General features: G+C 39.1%; 1 protein-coding gene across 1 annotated transcript; it reads left to right on the top strand.

The window, feature by feature from the left end:
• The first annotated feature begins 841 nt into the window (after positions 1 to 841).
• Positions 842 to 16,176, top strand: LOC104212851 (ribonuclease 3-like protein 3). The gene is made up of 3 exons (XM_070174045.1): positions 842 to 1,346; positions 6,107 to 6,253; positions 15,793 to 16,176. Exons 1-3 carry the CDS (start codon positions 936 to 938, stop codon positions 16,090 to 16,092), a joined length of 858 nt encoding a protein of 285 aa, XP_070030146.1. The 5' UTR covers positions 842 to 935; the 3' UTR covers positions 16,093 to 16,176.
• Positions 16,177 to 22,470: the final 6,294 nt, after the last annotated feature.

Here is a 22,470-nt window from a genome sequence, read left to right as displayed (position 1 = left end):
AAATAATAAACTGTCGGTGTATATATAATATATGTAAAATTTATGCATAATATGTATATAACTATGTATAATTATTGTATAATTTATATATACCGTCTAGCAAAAGGTAAACATTGAATCTGGATGGCTATTTGTATAACAAGGAAATACTGTATGTCTTTAACTATGTAATAGGCCCCTCTCTAAATTGTAATAATTAATTAACATATATACTAACTTGTTTGACTTGGTCACTTGATCATAGTAAAATAATATAGTTTAATATAAATATCGGGTGCTCATAAAGAGCTCGTTTGGATGAGCTTATTGTAAGTGACTTTTAAGCCCAAAGATATAAGTTAGGAATTCTACCTTTTGGTTTTTGACTTATTTTTGTCATTTTAGCTTAAAAACAAGTGTTTAAAAGTATTTTTTTACTTTGACTTGTTTTGACTTAAAAGCACTTAAAATAAGCAAATTCAAACAGGCTCAAGTTTGTTACCCTCTAGCCACACCATCGTTGGAATCATGAGCGAAGCCCCACTTTGCTTAGGGCATGGTCAATTGACCATCCTTTATCGGAAAAATTATATTGCGTATATCGATAAAATTTTAGATTTTATAGGTATATAATATATATTGAACACCTTTTGCCGGAATATTTTTTAATGTATTTCAAATTTGAACATCCTTGAGAAATTCCAAATTTCGCTACTAGTTGGAATCACATTGTATTTTCCTAAAATACAAAACCTAGGGCGTCATGCTACACGCTATCAACATCTTCTTGCTAGCTGTATTAGCTATTTTGTCAACGTCGTTTATTTAAAGAGAAAATTCCTTGTTCTGAACAATAGTTAATATCTATTTCATCGTGCCGACTTCTAGGCCATTCTCAAATAAAACATTGTATACAAACCATCTCCTGAAAACCTTCCCTCTTTGTGAAAAAAGCCATGGAAGAGAAATTAGAACAAGTCTCTCTAAGTTCATTATTCCAAGAGTTTCATATATCGGAGAACGACGAAACTGCCCATCTCCTTCAGTCATGGGAGAGATATGTGGAAGAAGTAGAAGAGATCATAGGATACAAATTCAAGAATCCTAATTTGCTATATCAAGCTTTTACTCATTCTTCTATCCAAGAAAACTGCTGTGAGTCATACGAAAGGCTTGAATACGTGGGTGACTCTGTGCTAAATTTGCTAATAGCAAAAGAGCATTACTTTCTTCACCCTGATTTGCCTCCGGGAAAGTTGACGCGGCTGCGAGCCGCCAACGTAGATACAGAAAAACTCGCAAGGGTAGCCGTCAAATACGACTTTCATAAGTATTTACGCCACAAGAAACCTCTACTTAAGGGACAAGTAAGTGCTGTTTTTTATTATTACTAGTTTCTGAACAGGAATCCCATATTAATTCCTAAAAAAAAAATCTAAAAAGAACTACATGTTTAAAAACGTGTTTCAAGTTATAAAATAAAGCATTAAAAGAAAATAATTAATAATTTAAATCATAATCTGAATAAATTTTAAGATTGCTATGAAAGGTAGCAAAAACAGTGAATACAAAAACAAATCTCAATTAAATGGTCTAAAATGTCAATCATATGTTAACTTAATTTTCACTATAATATAGTCATAATTTTTCCTCTTATTTTATGTTTAAAATAATCTCAAATCATGAAAAGATAATAAAGACCAATCATTCATTAATCTAGTACGTGAAAGTAAATAAAATCAAGTAATTAGTGTTTCCTAACATGAATGACGATCAAAAAGTATATTACTCTCTCCATATGAAAGTGCTCTAAAGAAAAGAAAAAACGCAAAGAAATTGAAGTTACTCTGATAGAATTAAGTCAAGCTTTTAAAATTATAAAAGTGACATATATGTAATAAGTTAATGCTTGGGCGTTCTCCAAAAAAGATAAAAAAATAAAACTTGTGAGTCTTATATTTGTTATGTCACTTTCGGTGACTGAATGCATCTCCACAAGTCCCGCATGGAAGTCTCATTCTTATTCAAAATATTCAAGACCTAAAAAACAAAGAAGATAAAAAGTTCGGAGAAGAGAATACTATTGATGAGAATAATATTATTCTATAAATAAGCACATATAAAATAAATTTTGTTGACATTAATTAGGAGACGGGAAAAAATTAGTATTCGTGATTATTATTTATTAGTATATGATATTTTTTTATTTTGTACATGGATAGTAAAAATATTTTGAATTATGATTGCATTTATAAGTGAAGGATTGCATTTATAAGAAAATAATTGTATTAATAAATCATAAAAAATCTAAAATTCAAGCTAAGAGAAATAGAAAGAGAAGATAAATTATCATATGTAAATGCTAACTTTAAAAAATTATTATACATGCATGAGACATTTAACAAATTAAATTTATTAGTAATATTTATTACCGTGGCTGCTAATTTCGTAACATTCACTATATTGTTTTTTTTGTTTATCTAATATAGTATTTATTATAATGAGTTTTTATTTTTTCTGTCCAAAAATTTGTTTGCAGAAAGTATTTTTACCAACAGCTTTGATTTTAAATACAAAGTTGGGGGGGGGGGGGGACTAATTTTTATCGTACTCACAAATCTAACTACGTTCTACAACTATTAATATTTTTATTTGTAAATTTTCTCAAAAGAATCTCTCAAAGTTTCTGATTGCATGGTTAGAATAAATTAGAAGTAAGAACTATTAAGTCCTTGAAAATATTGGGCTGACCGTATTGAAAAAGAAAATTCAATGTAATTGGCTATTTTAAATAGCCAATGAAGGAGGAAAGTTTATCTACCTATATTTTATTTTTGGAGTAGGACAAAAATTTGACCGTACTAAAATAGTACACATATATCATATGCAATTCTAAAGGTTACAAAGATCATATTAATTTTGATGTGTTAATTAAAATATTTCTTTTCTTTGTATAATATAAGTACATAATTTGCATAGCCTATCATGGTCATGAATATCACCAAATGAATGATTGCTAAATTAGCAACAACACGGCAGTCAATGAAATGAGTTTCCAACTCACTGGAAAGAAATAATAAATTAAGTGTAAGTTAAACAAAATTGCAGCTATTTTGATGTAATAAGCAAAAAAAAAATAAAAAAAATTCAAGAAATTGTTAGAATCCCAAGTAACAAATTAAAATTAACTGCATAAACCAATTAACAAAATACTCAATTTATATTAACCATGACAACCTCCCATTCGTAAAATTCTATTATTACCAACCACAAAAGACCCACTAGGAATTCACACGCACATATAAAGAGCTAGAGAGGAAGGGCAAAGAGCACCTAAAGCATGCTGAATAAACAAAAGGAAAACATCATCGGACCACAAAATAGGGAAAGCTCAAATTAGTGGAATATGATATATAATATTCTGAAGAATTTGAACCGTTGTTTGTAATAAGTATTGGAAGATGAAAGCAACAGATATTGAATATACTGCATTAAGTTCTTGGGTAATACACGAAACTCCACGCCAAGTCTCTTCCCATTCACCTGATTTATTGTAGTACAACCTTATTATTTATTGAAAAGTAATTTTACTTTTTGGTACAAATTATATATTATAGATGTGGTGTTTAAAGGACAAAATGGTCATCTAGCTATTATTAGGCATTTTGGTAATCTAACCTTAATCTTTGGGCTTCATACTTATAATATAGTATATGACAATGTTTTATCTCTGTGTGAGTCCATGCTTTATTCTTCTTCTTTTTTTGTTGTTGTTTCAAAATTTTGAAAAATAAGAAGAAAAAAGTATTCCCTCTGTCCTAATTTAGTGATACATTTCGTTTTTCGAATTGTATTTAAATATTCAAAATTTAAGTTTTTAGAAATAAAACTTATATATTTAAAAATTACATAAAAAATACTATAAATCACAATATTCAAAATATTTTAAAGGTATATAAATAAATTACGGTCAATGAACAACTTATTTGATTCTCTAAATCCTAACACCTCCAGATAATTAAATTGGGACATGGAAATAACATTTTCTATTCATCACACCCCATCCCATCAAGGATCATAGAGTTTTCACTTACTCTTCGGTGTGACTTGGAGTCTCAATTTATTACTTAGTGATGAAAATATTTGATCTGCTTTGTTTTTTTTTTTATTTGTTGTTTCAAAATTTTGAAATAAAAAAGAGAGAGATATTGAAAACTAAGGTTGTGTATGTGAGTAGTAAACATATTACTTAGTGATAAATCTTTAAGAAATTGCCTCTCCAATATTTGTTATTTAAAAAAAAAATGTTTTGAATTGCATTTATTATTTGTGACTGATCAAAAGGTAACTCTTTTTCATGGTGGAGAGAAGAGAAGATTGGGTAAGGAAGTAAAGTATAGCTGCACATTGTTCAGTAGTATCATTTTTAACGTGTTACCTATTCAACGTGATATTTGGTGTTAATCTTATAAATTGATTTTAGGTTGTGAATAAACTTTGCTATAGACGTTTCGATTCCAAGGGTTTCTTTTTGGTATTAGTTTCCATAAAGTCTTTAATACTAAATGCCATAAGTAACAAAAAAACTTGGTTTATTTGGTCCATAGGCCGAAAATGGTGGAAATCTTTTATATTCTAATTCTTGATGCGGTCTAAACTTTAATGACCTTCTAGAGAAACCGGACAAAAGTCCATGAGGAAAATATGTATTATCTCAAAGTCTCAAGAATCATAAAGACAAAGTATTTGTCAGATCTAATAGAAAAAACTAGGTAGCTACGAATGAATCCATTGTTTCACTTTCAGCAGTAGTGGTGTACAAATGAAACCGACAAACCACACCAACCCAATAATTCGAGTTAAACCGAGAAAAAAATTCGATTATGGGTTGGTTTGATTTGGTTTGGTGTTGAAAAAAAAAACTGACCATTATTGGTTTGGTTTGGTTTTAACTAAAGAAAGTCAAACCGAAACCAAACCAACCCGACATTACATATATAGAAATTTTAGGTATATTTAATATATAATTATACTTATTGTGATGTAATTCATAAATTTTTTTAAAAGATCTCATAATTTTGTTTTTTTGAGGTATTATTTCAATGTTGGACTTAGAACTTTTGAATGTTCCAATAAATTTTATAGCCATTAACATTAGTAAATTAAATAGTGCTAACAAAAGCCCAAACCAAAATCAAATCAATACTAATGTTAACAAAAGACATTTAATTCAATACTACGAACCGGAATGTATTGAATATCTATTTTTTGTTTTGCAATAATTTAGATAAAATGCATAACCTATTTTTCTTTTTTCTTTTGCGTGTAGTCATGTATTTAATACTCCCTTATTAGTCTACTTATTTAGCATGTCTTAGTACTCTTAGATTATGTTTATTTTTATTATGACTTTTTAATTAGCAATATTTATATTACATAATTTTATTGTTGAATATTTAGGATAATGCCATGACATATCTCATATTTTGTATTATTTTCTTGGAAAATACTTTATATAGTTGTATCTTACTAGGACTAAAGAAATATTTAGAGCATAATTGATATGTTTTGTTTTACGAAGATTTTACCGGAAAAAAATTCGAAAAAAATCCGAATAACCCGAAAACCCGAGAAAAACTGAGAGTGAAAAACCCGAGTTTTATTGGTTTGGTTTGGTCTTTAAATTTAATAATCCGACACAATTGGTTTGGTTTCATAATTATAAAATCCGAACCAACCTAACATATGTAAACCCCTATTCAGAAGCTGGTTGGATTAAATTTTAATGACCTCAAGCGTGTTTAATTCCAATGGCGCATGCATTTTCCCCATCCATTTTTAGTAAACTAAGTACGTGCTTTTAATCTTGAACTGCTATAGAGCGAAAAACTTTCTGGATGACTTTATGACTGGTGAGAAACATAATAATACTTCTGCCATCTGTAGTAATGTCTTGATGACTGAAATACTTGCTCTGTCTCTATCATTTGTACCATTACACTACCTACTGTTTTACGCTTTTTCTCTCTCTCTATATAGCTGAAAAAGTAGTAAACATATTGCTGCTGAACCCGTACATCCACCACTGGTTGATATAAGTTTGCTTACAAGTTTACTATTTCCATAGGTGGAAGAATTCAGAGATGCAACTTTAGAGTATCCTTTGCATTCAACAGGCCTTATTGATCCCCCAAAGGTGCTGGCTGATATAGTTGAATCCCTCATTGGTGCCGTTTATATTGATTGCAATTTCTCCATGGATACAACTTGGCAGGTGCTTTGTTGCTTCACTTTGAATGTTTACATTTATTTGTGGATTAACAGTATAGCTAGGGTGGTGTAGTATTACGAAAGCGGATGTACATGTCCGTACTTACTCAACTTTATACTACTTGCATACATACATACATACTGTTATGTGCGCCTTTCTGAAATGTCTCGGAAGGGTAACATAAGGCAAAGCAACCTACTTCTGTGTCATTACTTTGCGCCAACCGAAGGCCCCCTTTATGCGCTAGACTAGATTGTCAGTGCGGTGCGAAAAAGCCAATGTCAAGATCATAATTTGTAACGAGAGAATTGAATGAAAGCTTGCTTGTATTTATAGAGAACAATGATTACAAGAAAGCCAATGTGGTGCAGGGAGGAGGAAACATCAGTAAAGAGACTTGATTTCTTGTAAACGACTATACCTCCCTTATATATGTCTTAAAAATAAAAACCTAATTTACGGGAGTAGACATAAAAAAGCTAGAAAATTAAAATAAAAACACAAGTAAAACTAGTCTATATTTACATGAAAAGGAACCTAACCTTATACAAAGGGAAAACTGGTCCAATATGCGACACTTGTAGGGGTGGTGGCCTTGTGTGTTGCGCGAGGGGCATGGGCGTATGGGCATTGGTAGCGGGGCATATACTTGTAGGCGCTAGCTGCGGGCAGACATTGAGGGTGTTCTCTACTCACAGGCACTTGTGGGCATTGCATGCCGCTGGGCACGTGCGCGGGGGCGGGCACGGGCGCGAGCGCGGGCTACATGTGGGCAACATAGGCACAAACATACTTCTGATTTGCCGCAGCCAAGACCATGGGGTCGTCCATGACACTCGATGCTAGGAGGTTTACCAGAGCCAAGGGGTCATGGGGCAAGGATGGAAAGCAGCCTATGACATTCTCCCCCATCTTATTTAGCGACATCCTCGACGCCTTCCTCGCAAGATAGTCATCGATAAAGTCCTTGAAGTCTTTGAGGTTTTTCAACCTCTCGCATGTGTTCTCCTTGGCATCACATCCTCTCCATTCACGAGGAACTCCTGATGATTTTTCCGTGAGGCATGAATCATCTGGTCATCAAGTATAGCTTCGACAATTTCTTCTCAGTTGATTTGTTTTCTCGGATACCAGGTATAGTGAGCTGGTTTCTTGAGAGAGCATCCTTGTCTTCCTGATAAGGTTTTAGCAAACTAACATGGAAAACATGATGGATCTTCCACCAAGTTGGGATATCAATATGGTATTCCACCTTCTCATTGCGCTTCACAATGAAGAGATGTCCAATGGATTTTTGCAATAGGCGAGATCCCCACAAATAGGTATCGCTTTGGCATTTTCACTATTACTTTGTCCCAACTTGATATTCCACGAAGCGGCAGTTCTGATTAACATGCTTTTTTATCCGCTTCTGGGCCTTCTCAAGATAGCTCCACTCTATCTCTAGGTTCTACTTCCAATCCTTCTAGAACCTGACAGCTCTAGGAGATTTTGACATATTTGGGGCATCTGCTACGGGAGGAGTGGTTGTTGACTGGTAACAATTTCAAATGCTCTCTTGTTGTTACTCAAGCTCTTTTGGTAATTGAAACACAATTGAGAAACATCCAACAGGTTCACCCAATTCTTCTGCGAGCTAGTAACAAAGTGTCGATGGTACTCCTCCAGCATGCCATTGAACCGTTCTGTCTGGCCATCAAATTGGGGATGAAAACTCAAATTGTGGCTCAACTTGGACCCGAGACAGTTGAAGAGCTTGGTCCAAAAGTTGCTACTAAAGCGAGAATCGTGATCACTAACAATATCTCTAGGCAGCCGCTAATATTTGACAATATGAGTAAAGAAGAGTCGAGATGTCTCTTCAGAAGATACATACTTTGGGGCCACAATAAAAGTAGCATATTTAGAAAATCGATTGACCATGACAAGAATAGTGGTGAAATCTCTGACCTTGGGCAAGTCGGTATTGAAATCTTACGAGACACTCTTCCTAAGGCCTCTTCGGGATAGGCAAGGGCTCCAGAAGCTCGCTTTGGTCAGGCGGTCAATCTTGTCTTAATGACACACCAAGCAAGTCCTCACATATTGAGCAACATCATTTTCCATATGGGGCCAATAATAAGCACGACACAGCAGCGCCATGGTCCATTCTTCTCTAAGATCCCCCCTCCCCAAAAGAGTATCGTGACACTCTTTCAGGAGGGTTTTCCGCAGATCACCTCCCTTAGGAACATATAGGCGGTTCCCTTTTGCTCTAAGAAACCCATCCTCCATGTAGAACTATCGAGTCTTGCCATGATTCGCAAAGCTGATCAAATACTAGGTAGTAAGGTCTTTGCTAAGCAGTTCACGTATCTGATCCTTTATAATGGTAGACAGTTCGCTTCCTTGAGAATGGCGAGTAGGCACACCGATGCTAAGTTTGCTCTCCAACTTAGTGCATCAGCAACTTGGTTGGTCTTCCCACTTTGTACTCCAAATTAAAGTTAAACTCGATGAGAAGTTCCTGCCATCTAGTATGTCGTTGTTCAGCTTTGGCTAGGTCCTAAACTAACTGATAGCCATGTTGTCCATCTTCACAATGAACAAGGTCCCCAACAAGTATTGCCTCTAAAGGCAGAGATAATCGATGGCAACCATTAACTCTTTCTCGTGTGCGTTATAGCATCGCTCAACATCCTTCAGATTTCAACTTTCGTAAGCAACGAGATAGCCATTGTGCAGCAGAACTCCGCCTAGGGCGTAAATATGAAGCATTAGTCTGTACTTCAAAAAGACTGATTAAATCAAGAAGGGGCAATACCAGATTGCTGGACGTAGCCATTTTCAAAGCATCCTAGGCCTGCAGCTGCTTGAGAGACCAATTCCAAGACGTGGCCTTCTTTAAGAGCTCTGTGAACGACACATCAATATATGAGGGAGTAGTTCCTCACGAACCGGTGATAGAAGTTGCATAGGCCAAGGAACACCTTTAAGGCATGGATATCCTTGGGTGGCAGCTAGTCCATCATAGCCTATACCTTCTACTGGTCCATCTTATTGATCTGCCCCTCCTCAATGACATGACGAAGAAAATCAATCTACTTTTGGACAAAGGTGAATTTAGAAAGCTTCACATATAACTTATTCTCCCTTAGCCGAGCTAGGACCATCATCAAATAATCAAGGTGCTCCAACAATGCCTTGATATATACCACAATATCATCCAGGTAGACTACTACAAACTCGTCTATATATTCCCGGAAGACTTGGTTCATCAAGATGCAAAACATTGCGAGAACATTCATCAAGCCAAACGGCATGATCAAGAAGTCAAATTACACATACTGTATCACATAAATTATTTGTGTTCATCAGCCTCGAAAATCACTTGCCAATATTCTATCTTCAGATCAATCTTGGTAAACATAGTTGCGCCTCCCAATTGTTGCGGAATCCAAATGTATATAGTGTGAATGTGTCACAACTACTATACCAAAAATTATGACAGCCACCAAATAATAAATAATAAATAAGAAAACAATAAAAGAACACCAGAATTTACGAGGTTCGGCCAATATTGCCTACTTCCTCGGACACAACCAATATTTTATTTCACTCCAAAAATACAAGTGAAATAATACTAAAGAGAGAAGATACAAATGCCTTAAGAAGATAAGAAGACAAATGAGAGGTGTATTTAAATCCTAAACATTAGGTCTCCTTTTATAAGGGAAAAATCCCAACAATTTTTCTCCCCAACCGATGTGGGAGTTTGACAACTTCAACAAATCTCCACCTTGGCAAAATTCCACATCTTCAATTTTCTCTTAATAACAAATTTTGGTTGTGCCTTCATCTTCAATTTTCAGTGTTCAACAATGTTGATCAAATCCAAACAATGTTGAAACTTGACCGCAGTCACCATTTTTGTCAGCATATCAACAGGATTCTCTGTAGTATGAATTTTCTTCACTGTGACTCCACATTCTTCTATGATTTCTCGTACGAACTGATACCGAACATCAATGTGCTTCATCCTTGCATGATAAACTTGGTTCTTCGCTAATTGAATAGCACTTTGACTATCACAAAAAATTGTGATACCTTTTTGTTCAACATCAAGCTCCTTTAGCAATCCTTGAAGCCAAATTGCTTCCTTCACAGCCTCTATAATAGCCATATACTCTGCCTCTATTGTAGACAAAGCAACTGTTGACTTCAAAATAGACTTCTAACTAACTGGTGCCTTTGCAAAAGTAAACACATAACCAGTAGTTGATCTTCGTTTGTCCAGATCACCCGCAAAATCTGAGTCACAGTATCCAACTACAGACTGATTGTCTTCCTGCTCAAAAACTAACCCAACATCTACAGTATTATGAATATACCGTAGAATCCACTTCACAGCTTGCCAATGCTCCTTTCCTGGATTATGCATATATCTGCTAATAACTCCAACAACTTGTGAAATATCAGGTCTTGTGCAGACCATTGCATACATCAAGCTACCAACAACATTTGCGTATGGTACCTTTGACATATACTCTCGTTCAACTTCATCTTTTGGCAACATAGTAGTACTTAGCTTAAAATGGGGAGCAAGTGGAGTACTAACTGGCTTATTCTTTTTATCTATGCCAAAACGTTGTAGTACTCTTTTCAAATATTCTTTCTGAGATAAACAAAGTTTCTTTGAACATCTATCTCTTATTATCTCCATGCCAAGAATTTTCTTTGCCTCACCCAGATCCTTCATCTCGAACTCCTTCTTCAGTTGAATCTTCAACTTATCAATTTCTTCCGAATTCTTGGAAGCTATCAACATATCATCAACATATAGGAGAAGATATACAAAGGAACCATCTTTAAGCTTGTGCAAATACACACAATGATCGTATTTGCTTCTCTTGTACCCTTGCCGCAACATAAACTCGTCAAATCGCTTGTACCATTGTCTAGAAGATTGTTTCAATCCGTACAACGATTTTTCAAGTTTGCACACCATATTTTCTTTTCCAGCAACTTTGAATCCTTCTGGCTGAGTCATGTAGATTTCCTCCTCCAAGTTTCCATGTAAAAACGCAGTTTTTACATCCATCTGAACTAGTTCCAAATCCAATTGTGCTACCAAAGCCAACATAATTCTAATGGAGGAATGTTTTACAACTGGAGAAAACACTTCATTGTAATCAATTCCCTCCTTTTGAGCATATCCTTTGGCCACCAATCTTGCTTTGTAGCGAACATCTACTTGGTTAGGAAATCCTTCTTTCTTTGCAAATACCCATTTGCACCCAATTGCTTTCTTTCCCTTCGGGAGACTGGCCAATCTTCATGTATGATTCTGATGAAAAGACTGTATTTCATCATTCATGGCAATCCTCCACTTATCTTCTTCTGAACTTTGGACTGCATCTTTATAAGTGGTAGGAACATCATCAACTACAATTGAGGTTGCACAAGCAACCGTCTCTATGAGACGAACAAGTTTCGTTATTGTCCTTTTTGGCCTGCTGGTTGCTATTGATTCAAGTTGTTGTTGAGGTTCCTGAGTTGGAATCTCCTCTACTAGCTCTCCTTCCATAGGATAATCTTCATTTGTTTCCTCCTCTGCTTCTTGTGTAGAAAAAATAAATTTTCCCTCAAACTCCACCTACTTAGAAGCACCTTCATTTTGTTTGGTATCTTCTGTTACCTTATTTACCATAGCAGATTCATCAAAGGTAACATCCCTGCTGAATATTACTTTCTTTGTCATAGGACACCATAAGCGATATCCTTTGACTCCAGAAGTAATTCCCATAAAAATAGCCTTCTTTGCCCTTGGATCCAATTTTGACTCCGTCACATGATAATATGCAGTTGAGCCAAACACGTGCAAAGAGTTATAATCTACAGCAGGTTTTCCGTACCATTTTTCAAATGGTGTTTTGCCATCAATAGCAGCAGATGGTAGACGATTAATGAGGTGACATGCATATGTAATTGCCTCAGCCCAAAATTCTTTGCCCAAGCCAGCATTGGACAACATACACCGTACCTTCTCCAGCAAGGTCCGGTTCATACGTTCTGCCACTCCATTCTGTTGTGGTGTATGTCTAACAGTGAAGTGTCGGACGATGCCATCATTTTCACAGACCTTATTGAAATGATCATTTTTGTATTCACCTCCATTGTCTGTGCGAATACACTTGATCCTCCTGCCTGTTTGATTCTCCACCATCGTCTTCCATTTGAGAAAAATTCCCAGCACTTCATCTTTGTTTTTCATTGTATACACCCACACTCTTCGAGAAAAATCATCAACAAAGGTTACAAAATAGTGCTTCCCACCCAATGAAGGTGTTTTGGAAGGACCCCAAACATCAGAGTGTACATAATCCAAAATGCCTTTAGTATTATGGATCGCTGTACCAAATTTAACCCTTGTCTGTTTCCCTTTAACACAATGCTCACAAAACTCCAAGTTGCAAGCCTTTACTCCTTTTAACAATCCTTGATCTGATAGAGTTTTCAAGGATTTTCCTCCAGCATGTCCCAAGCGCATGTGCCATAGCTTGGTTGCTTCTGCCTCTTTGTCGTCACTGGATGTCACTGTCGCTGTCCCAATAACTGTACTGCCACGATAGCGGTACATATTATTATTCTTCCGATTAGCCTTCATTACCACTAGTGCACCGGAGCATACTCTCATCACTCCATTTTCTGCAATGATTTTGAACCCTTTTGATTCTAGGGCTCCCACAGAGATGAGATTCTTCTTCAAATCCGGTACATATCGAACATCTATCAATGTTCTGATCATTCCATCATGGTTCCTTAATCGTATTGAACCAATGCCATATGAGGTAAGAGGGCTGTTATCCGCTGTGTGGATGACTCCATATTCTCCTTCTTGAAATTCCACGAACCAGTCCCTGTTGGGACACATATGATAGCTACAAGCCGAGTCCATCAACCATATGTCTGATGATGTTGATGACTCTGTTGTAACTAATGAGAAGTCTGAATCATCACAATCAGCTACATTTGAATCCATAATGGCCTTTCCATTGTTATGTTTGGCCTTATTCTTCAACTTCGGACAGTCTTTCTTCCAGTGCCCCTTTTCTCGACAAAAGGCACATTCATCTTTGCTGGGTCTGGATCTTGACTTGGATCTTCCCTTCTTTGTCCTCGTTTGATTTTGAGGACGACCCCTCACAAATAGTGCTTCTCCTTCTCCGCCCTTCTATTTTTCTCGCTTTCTTTGTTCATAGCTGTACAAAGCCGAACAAACTTCTCTAAGAGAAACTTCGTCATTTCCATGGAGTAGAGTAGTTTCAAGGTGCTCGTACTCATCAGGAAGTGACGCCAACAACATCAAGGCCAAGTCACCATCATCATAAGTTGTATCCATATTTTGCAAATCTGTGACCAACTTATTGAAACTGGTGATATGTTCATTCATCGTGGTACCAGGAACATAGGTGAAGTGAAACAGTCTCTTCTTCATGTACAATTTATTTTGACTGTTTTTCTTCAAAAATTTATCCTCCAGTGCTTTCCATAATTTACTTGCAGAAGTTTCCTTTGTGTATGGATATTTCTGCTCTCTAGCAAGGTAGGATCGAATGGTACCGCAAGCAACACGGTTGATAATTCTCCAATCTTCTTCTCCAATAACATCTGGTTTCTTTTCTTCAATGGCCAGATCTAGCCCTTGTTGAAAAAGGACATCTAGAACCTCGCCTTGCCACATCCCAAAATGTCCGGACCCGTCAAAAATTTCTACCGCAAATTTCGCATTTGACACAATTCTTGTCATAAGCGAAGATGCCAATGATGACGTATTGTTGACACTTGATGTATATTCTTCTTGTTTATTATCTTCCATCTATGACACGAATATTATTTAATAGCTGACGACACAAATCAAGATTATTTCCTTTGTGGTGTGGAAGATCAGACTAAGCTGCAACCACAGAGCATACTAAGACAGAACCTTGACACAGTACCAAGATAAATCTTTTCTGATGTGGAAGATCAGACTATGCTGTAACCACAAAGCATACTTAGACAGTACCTTGGCTCTGATACCAATTGTTGCGGAAGCCAAATGTATATAGTGTGAATGAGTCACAACTACTATACCAAAAATTATGACAGCCACCAAATAATAAATAAGACAATAAAGCAACAATAAAAGGAACACCAGAATTTACGAGGTTCGGCCAATATTGCCTACTTCCTCGGACACAACCAATATTTTATTTCACTCCAAAAATACAAGTGAAATAATACTAAAGAGAGAAGATACAAATGCCTTAAGAAGATAAGAAGGCAAATGAGAGGTGTATTTAAATCCTAAACATTAGGTCTCCTTTTATAAAGGAAAAATTCCAATAATTTTTCTCCCCAACCGATGTGGGAGTTTGACAACTTCAACACCAATCTGTCAATCATGTCCTCCATCAGCGGGGTAGGGTACTTATTCTTCACCGTAATCTTGTTCAGGACCCAATACTCAACGTAAATCCTTAGGGTACTATCATGTTTCTTCTGGAACAACACTGGCGAACCATAAGGAGACTTTGATGGTACAATAATTCCTAAATCAAGCATTTAGGCCAACTTCCCTGAAGCTCAGTGAGCTCGGGGTGTGACATTCTATATGCGCATGGGCAGGTGGCTTCGCACCTGACACTGATTCAATCTTGTGATTCATAGTCCTCCTTGGCGACACGCGCTTTGGCAGTTCCTACGGTATCAGATTTGCATATTCCACAAGTGCTTCTTCACGGTCGCACGGATCGGACCGGAAGAGCGCTTGACATTCTCAACACAAAGGGAGGCCAGAAATGTGGGCTCCTGGTTTTTGACTCCTTTCAGCTGCAAGACAGAAATGTTCCCCTCGGGCATCTTTCCCGATATTATTGGGATAATGCAAGGCTTGGCCCCATTTTCTAAAACACATGTACACACATATTCAGGCATTATTAAAGTCATCGCTTAATGCGACAAAGTGATGTGAAGCAAGAGGTTACTACTTATTGCCTAAAGTCATACACTGTACGGGAATCATACACTTTTTTAAGAAAAACAACAACAATAACAAACTATGTATAATTCCACGTGTGGGGTCTGGGAGGGTAGTGTGTACCTAGGTCTTACCCCTACCTGGAGAGGTAGAGATGTTGTTTCCGATAGACCCTCGGAAAACATCAATTCTTCGAGCTCAACATTATTTTATATTAAGATACTTGAACTAGTTATCTTAATTGCTATTTAATTATTAAAAGTACTGAATTCATATATGTTTGGCATTTTTAAGTTTCTAGTAAATCGTCCGTTCACTTCAAAGAAGCATGTTGCCCTTTACTTCTCACATTTGCCTTCAATCCATATGGATTTCGTCACTCTTTTGCACCAATACTAGTACACTATATATACGAAGTTCAAATCTACGGTCACAAAACTAGTAGTAGATGTTGTGACTACACAATTTATATTAACTTTAAATATTAGATATGCCTATGTGTATAGAAGAAAGCCCTATTAACAAGCTATAGTTTGGACAGGTTACAGAAGGTTTGTTGCAGCCACTGATCACTCCAGCAAATCTGGAAACTCATCCAGTTACAAAATTCTATGAGGTTTGTCAGAAAAATGGATGGAGAGTTGAACTTGTTGATAAATGGGAAGAAACAGGAGAAATTGATGTTTTTGTTGATGGAAAATTTGTGGGAAAGGGAAAATTTAGTGGCAAAAAATTAATTGCCTTAAATAGGGCTGCACATAATGCTTATTGCCAAATTGTCAAAAACTTTAGCGTGGAAGCTACTTGTGATAATAGTGCTTGTAATGAAACACAAAACTGATGTATGCTAATTCGTATCGATCTCGTGTCATTAAGAAACTGTGCACTGTCACTATGTCATAAATCCATAATGCTTATTTATATACTTATTATTTGTGTACTTATTTTTTTCTCTGTTACAACTAAAATTTAACTATCATCGCAAACTAATAAATTTCTCATGTGGAAAGGACCAACATAATGACACTCTGGCAGATGCATTTTCTTTTGAAAAAAATGTATAAAATTTGATTACAATTCTGAAGAGAAAATATTTGGTTTGGAAATTCTATGAAACTAATTAATGCCGATAGATTCCGTGAGCTGGCTGATATATTCAGATGCATATAATTACACACTAATTTCAAATGAGATTAAAATTGCAGTCCATATTGCAATTTCATATATGATTGCTCAAGTTTAGCAACGTTGCATCAATAATTAAGTAATTATATAATTGATTATGTATCCAATTTAATAACTAAAGGCCACTTCTATGCTATGGCAAGACTAGCCTGGAGTTGGATTACATGTATGCGGCGAAATCAGATGGCCTAATTTCTTGCTATCAAGTCACTTCAGAAGAATATCTCGAGACACCGAGGACGTGGAGTTGCGATCGAGTCCCCTCCCTCGGGGCTCGTCGAGGCCCGACTCCAAGAAGACGAAGATCGAGGCTAGAGCAAAAAGGAGAATTCCCAAGGCATGCAGCTAAGTCTGACAGAGCTGGCCTACCCGGAGCCTGTGTCGAGGCGTCACATCTAGCCGTCCTATCTTCATGCTTTTATAATTAATGTATGTCATACAATAACCGGATTCCCCTCCTATATAAAGGGAATCCACACCACTTTGTAAGGGGCTATTGTTGCTTCAACCATTCTACACAAGATCAATAATATCTCTCTCTCTTTTCTCTCTAACTTACTTGCCCGAGGCTACTCTTTTCATTTTTTGGTTTCATACTTGTTCTTCATTTATTGTTCGATATTGGTCATTAAGAGCCTTTTTTAATTATTTCTTAGCTGTTATCCCCTTTCCGGCTACCCTCGATAGCTCGAGCTCGAGCCGGATATAGACCCTGAGGCCTTTCATCGACTAGTCCGAAGCCCGGGTAGCAAGCCCCTCGGTTTGATCACTGCCCGGTTTTAGCTTATACTTCATCGTTAAATCCCATCCGCCTAGCATCAACTGCTCTAACAACTAGCATAAAAATAGATCACGTATTTTTAGAGTCCTATTTACATATTTAATTGTTGTTACCATTTTCACGGTAAACAGTTTGGCGCCCGTCATGAGGCTAAAAATAATAGTGATTATTTTCTTGCTGGTTTTGTTACAGAAACGCCAGTTATCTTTCATACTTTTTCTTGTCTAAGATCTTCTGATTTCAGGTCGGAATGTCTGGCTCGGTAAATAGAGTTGAGAACGATTACCTCGAAAATCATGGCGAGAATGGTGCGGCTATTCCAGTCGTTGGTGCGCCACCGCAGAACCTCGATAACGCACCTGGACCTATTCCAGTGGACACGGGTTCGCAAGACGCCCATCAGGTAGACGGAACCTCACACATCGACGGAAGCATACATCATGGCGACCAACAGGAAGCCCAAAATACCCCGGCTCGGGAAGTACAGGAATTTAGTCTTCATAATATTTTTGAAATGTTGCAGGCATAAAAGTTGGCTATCGCTCAGTTGCAAAGCCACCCGAAGACTCCCAACACAGTAGCGCCGGAAACTATTTCCCTAGCCGAACAGGTACCGGAGAGGTCAAGCAACAACAGATCAGTAGTCGATCCTTCCATCGTGAAAATGCTAGAGGACCTCACCAAAAGGATCGAGTCGGGCGAGAAAATGATAGCAGCCAACGATAAGAAGGTCGAAACTTATAACTTCAGAGTCGACAAAATCCCGGGCGCGCCCCTAGTCCTGAAGGGTGTAGATTCGAGGAAGTTCGTGCAACGGCCGTTCCCAGAGGAAGCGGCTCCGAAACCCATTCCAAAGAAGTTCAGAATTCCAGAACTCCCAAAATACAACGGGACCTCAGATCCCAATGAACACGTCACTGCCTATACGTGCGCGGTGAAAGGCAACGACATAAAAGACGATGAGATCGAGTCCGTCTTACTGAAGAAGTTTGGAGAAACACTCTCGAAGGGGGCCATGATATGGTACCACAACCTAGCTCCCAACTCCATAAATTCGTTCGCCATGCTAGCAGACTCCTTCGTAAGGGCGCACGCCGGTGCCATCAAGGTAGCAACAAGGATGTCCGACATATTCAGGATTAAGCAGAGGGAAAACAAAATACTGCGAGAATTCGTGTCTTGATTCTAGACAGAACGAATGGAACTACCCCCGATCTCCGATGACTGGGCAGCGCAGGCCTTCACTCAAGGCCTGAATGAACGAAGCTCGGTGGCCTCAAGGTAGCTGAAAGAGAATCTGATCGAGTATCCCGCCGTAACCTGGTCGGACGTCCACAATTGATACCAGTCAAAGGTCAGGGTCGAGGACGACCAGCTAGGAGCCCGTTCGGGCTTAATATACCCGAGCAGACTCTTAGCGAAGGAGTCAAGATCGAATAAAGAGAGGTACCAGCCGTACCCCAATGATAGGAGGAATGCCCCGAAATGCAATCCGCCTCGCAACGACCGATCGGTAAATCAAGGACAGAACCCTCGGGGACCCCTCAACAAAGGTGGCTTCGACGAGGACACGGGGTCAACAGGGGCACCTCGCCAATCGGAATACAATTTCAACATCGTTATACCAAACATCGTGTTCACCGTCAGCGAAACCAGGGATGTCAAATGGCCCAGACCAATTCAGTCGAATCCCTCTCAGAGGAATCACAGCCTGGTGTGGGAACTATATAACAAGTAAGGTCGCGGGGCCAAAGATGGCCACCAGCTCCGAAGGAAAAAGGCCAAGCCACTCAACAAAAATCACCGCCGAGAACTGCCAAGCAACCAGGCTCAAGCTCAGTCCCGAGTAGGGAAGGCAGCCAAGAAGAATGAAGAAAATAAGCCGCGATGTATTATCACGATAGTGGAGGAGCGACGACACTCTCCAAGAACTCATAAAAAGGAGAGTAAATATGCTCGTCACTAGAGAAAAGCGGGTCCGGGGGATATATTCCCAAGGACACCCTCACATTCGGTGAAGAGGACAACGAGACCCTGTCTCAACCCCACAACGACGTACTGGTAATCTCCTTCCTTGTAAATTCTTTTCATATAAAACGTGTACTCGTGGATCCAGGTAGCTCGGCTAATATTGTCGGATCGATGGTGATAGAGCAGATCGGATTGCTCAACCAAATCGTGCCCGCCACTCAGGTCCTCAATGGATTCAATATGGCGAGCGAAACAATGAACGAAGAAATCATCCTCCCAGTTACCGTGGCCGGCCTGACTCAAGACACCAAATTCCATGTCATCGAAGGGGACATGAGGTATAACGCCTTATTCAGGCAGTCGTGGATACACTGCATGAGAGCAGTGCTATCTACCCTTCACCAGATGATAAATTTTCCAACAAAGGATGGAATTAAAACCGTCTACGGGAAGCAACACGCGGCAAGGGGAAAGTTCGCATCACATAACGTATCGCCAGTACCAATATCTCCACTCTCGAAAGAGTCAAAGGGTAAGCAAACCATATCTTCGGCTGAGCCCGATTTAACACAGCGGAGGGCTGTACTAGAGCCCTCGCTCTAAAACAGCAGGGACATATCGGACCTCAGAACATCACCCCGCGCATCCCGCGGTAAGGTAAAACTACCTCCTTCCTTTGTTATTTTATGCTAAACTGTATGCAGATACCCGCCAGGGCGTTCAGAAGTGTTAACTCTACCCGAAGATCCCAAGGCCTTAGCGGCACCCATCGCACTCTTTTCCCTCGGCCGGACTTTCGCCCCAAAGAAGGTCTCGCTAGCAAAGTTCTTGGTGGAATGACGTGCCTCCTAAGTATGATCCGACAAGCTAGCAGGGCTTCTTTTGCATCAACCCCGAATGATGGAGGGCACCCCCTTGAAGGCACCGTCCGCTCGGAAGGGCCGGGGAACGACAGACTAAGTTCCAATAGGAAATCATGTACCGGGACAAATGGTAAAAGGAGCCGTGCCCGCACAGGCCGAGATCACGACAACGAAACAATGTGTATTTACGCTAAGCAATCAAAGAATATCTTTCAGCATCTCGTACTCCAAAAAAGAAAAATTCGGCATGCTCATGGCAAGGATTCCCCCCATCGAGTACGTCCCTAAATACTCGGAGACTTAGCATCACTAATTTGGAACCCACCCGACCTCAGGGTCGGAACTCCGTGCTTATAAGGCCCCAGCAAGGCAATTCTGAGCTCACAAGTAACGACCTTCGAGCCTAAGCAAACTCGATAACTCGGAGACTGTCGCCAATCACCATTCACTGGAAACCCAAGGTCATAAGACCCCGAGCGGGCAGACTCGGTCTAGCCAGATCTAGTTTACGCAGCAACAAAAACTGTAAGACCTCAACATGCATGAAAAAAAATTGTAAGACCTCAACAGGCATGAAAAAACTGCAGGACCTCAACATGCATGAAATTTTTTGTAAGACCTTACTACAGGCATAAAACTTAATCCCGAAGTTTAGGGTATACGTCGCATTTGTAAGACTCCCAAAAGGGCATACCCTCGATGTAGACACCTCAACTATCACTCGGGATGAAAAATGGCTCCGGCCAAACACATATGACTACTGTCAAAATGGCTGCACCAGCCAAATTAACGCGACTCAGGGATGCCTGACCGTCGCTAACAAAATCATAGTCCATTACTTCGAATCTACTTCGAAAAGAACCGGTTAAACAGGCTACCCTCAACAGGAAAATGAGCTTCGACCATGTCAACTCCAAATCACTAGGCTTCGAGCTACTCAGCCTATGAGCTAAACCTTTCGAGGTGCTCGAACATCGCCGCTAACGACTTGAAATCGAGGTTCTTCCCGAACCGACGACGGGTTAGGCAAATTTATTTCAAAAAGTCCTTAATGAGAGGAAAACAAAGCCTACATATTTCCACGGGCAAAAACGTAAGAGCCATTGTTGCCAGCCAAACGAGCCTCAGGGCCACACACTAAAAACTCGCAACAACCAACAGCGTAAGAGCCACTGTCGCCAGCTTGAAAATTGAAAACTTGTGGATTAAAATGAGCTCGAGTAGTAACCCGATTCGGAGACCGGATCCAAAATAGTTAACTGCACATGCCTAAGGGCAAAAGCGTAAGAGCCATTGTCGCCAGCCAAATAGCCTCAGGGCCACACACTTAAAAGGTCGCTTCGACCCAAGGTATAAGAGCCATCATCGTCCGCCCATGCAGGCACAAAATTGTTTTTGAGGGTCAATTAAGCTCGAATCACAACCCTACTCGGAGACTGAACCCAAAGTAGTTGAAATACAAATTCCCAAGGGCAAAGTGTAAGAGCTATTGTCGTCCGCCCATGCAGGGACATGAGATTAAAGGTCAAATAAGCTCGAGTCAAAAACCTGACTCGGAGACTCAACCCAAAACAGCTGAGCAAAGCATAAGAGCTATAATGCCAGTTGCACTAAAGGCCGTAACTACCACGCGTATAAGAGCCTCCAAGCCTGCCTGATAAGCTTCGGAAGCCGTAATACGAATCTAAGGGTTCCCGCCAAACTCCGAAACCAGCCCGCCTGGTTAAAAGCAATGCAAAAAGGGATACAAAAGAGATAAAGCTTCAAGATTTCTTTTATTTACATATGCAAAAGATGCGTTCTCCATCTACAAATGTGTTTTACGAATATCTAGTACAAAATGGCAAAATCTACGCTCCGCTCCAGAAGGCTACGGCCTGCCAGCCCCGTCTTCACTCTCCGTGGCATCGGCAAGAAGTGACCGAGCATCACGCTCGTCCACCCTCGCTCGAGCCAACTCTTCCAGGAGAACGAAACCCCTGGCGCCGATCTCTTCAAGCACCTCTCTTCGGGATTTACAATCAACATATTCCTCAATCCTCTTTTCATGATCGAGAGCTCGCTACAACTCGGCTTGGGCATCAGTAGCGTCCTTCAAATGAATCACCATCTCTTGATCAGCCTTGGTCCGACTCAATGCTGCTTCAGCCCGAACATCGATTATTTCGACCCTGACTTTCGAGAGATCGAACTCGAGCTTCGTGATCATATCCGCTTAAACTTAAGCATTGTCACGAGCCAAGCGGAGTTATGCCTCGAAGGCGGGAGTTTTAGCCAAGGCACCCTCGTCCTCTGAAGCTTGATCCTGCACCTGAGCTCTTAGTCCATCACAATCATTCCTAACTCGGACGGCTTCACCCCTAAGGTACTCCTGAGCCTTCATCTTTTTCTGCAACTGAGATAGGCAAAAAAGTTTAAC

Source organism: Nicotiana sylvestris, chromosome 5, assembly GCF_000393655.2.
Source record: "Nicotiana sylvestris chromosome 5, ASM39365v2, whole genome shotgun sequence".
In the NCBI taxonomy this organism is placed as follows: Eukaryota; Viridiplantae; Streptophyta; class Magnoliopsida; order Solanales; family Solanaceae; genus Nicotiana; species Nicotiana sylvestris.
Note: the sequence above shows the minus strand (reverse complement) of the source record. Positions and strands in the feature narration are given on the sequence as shown.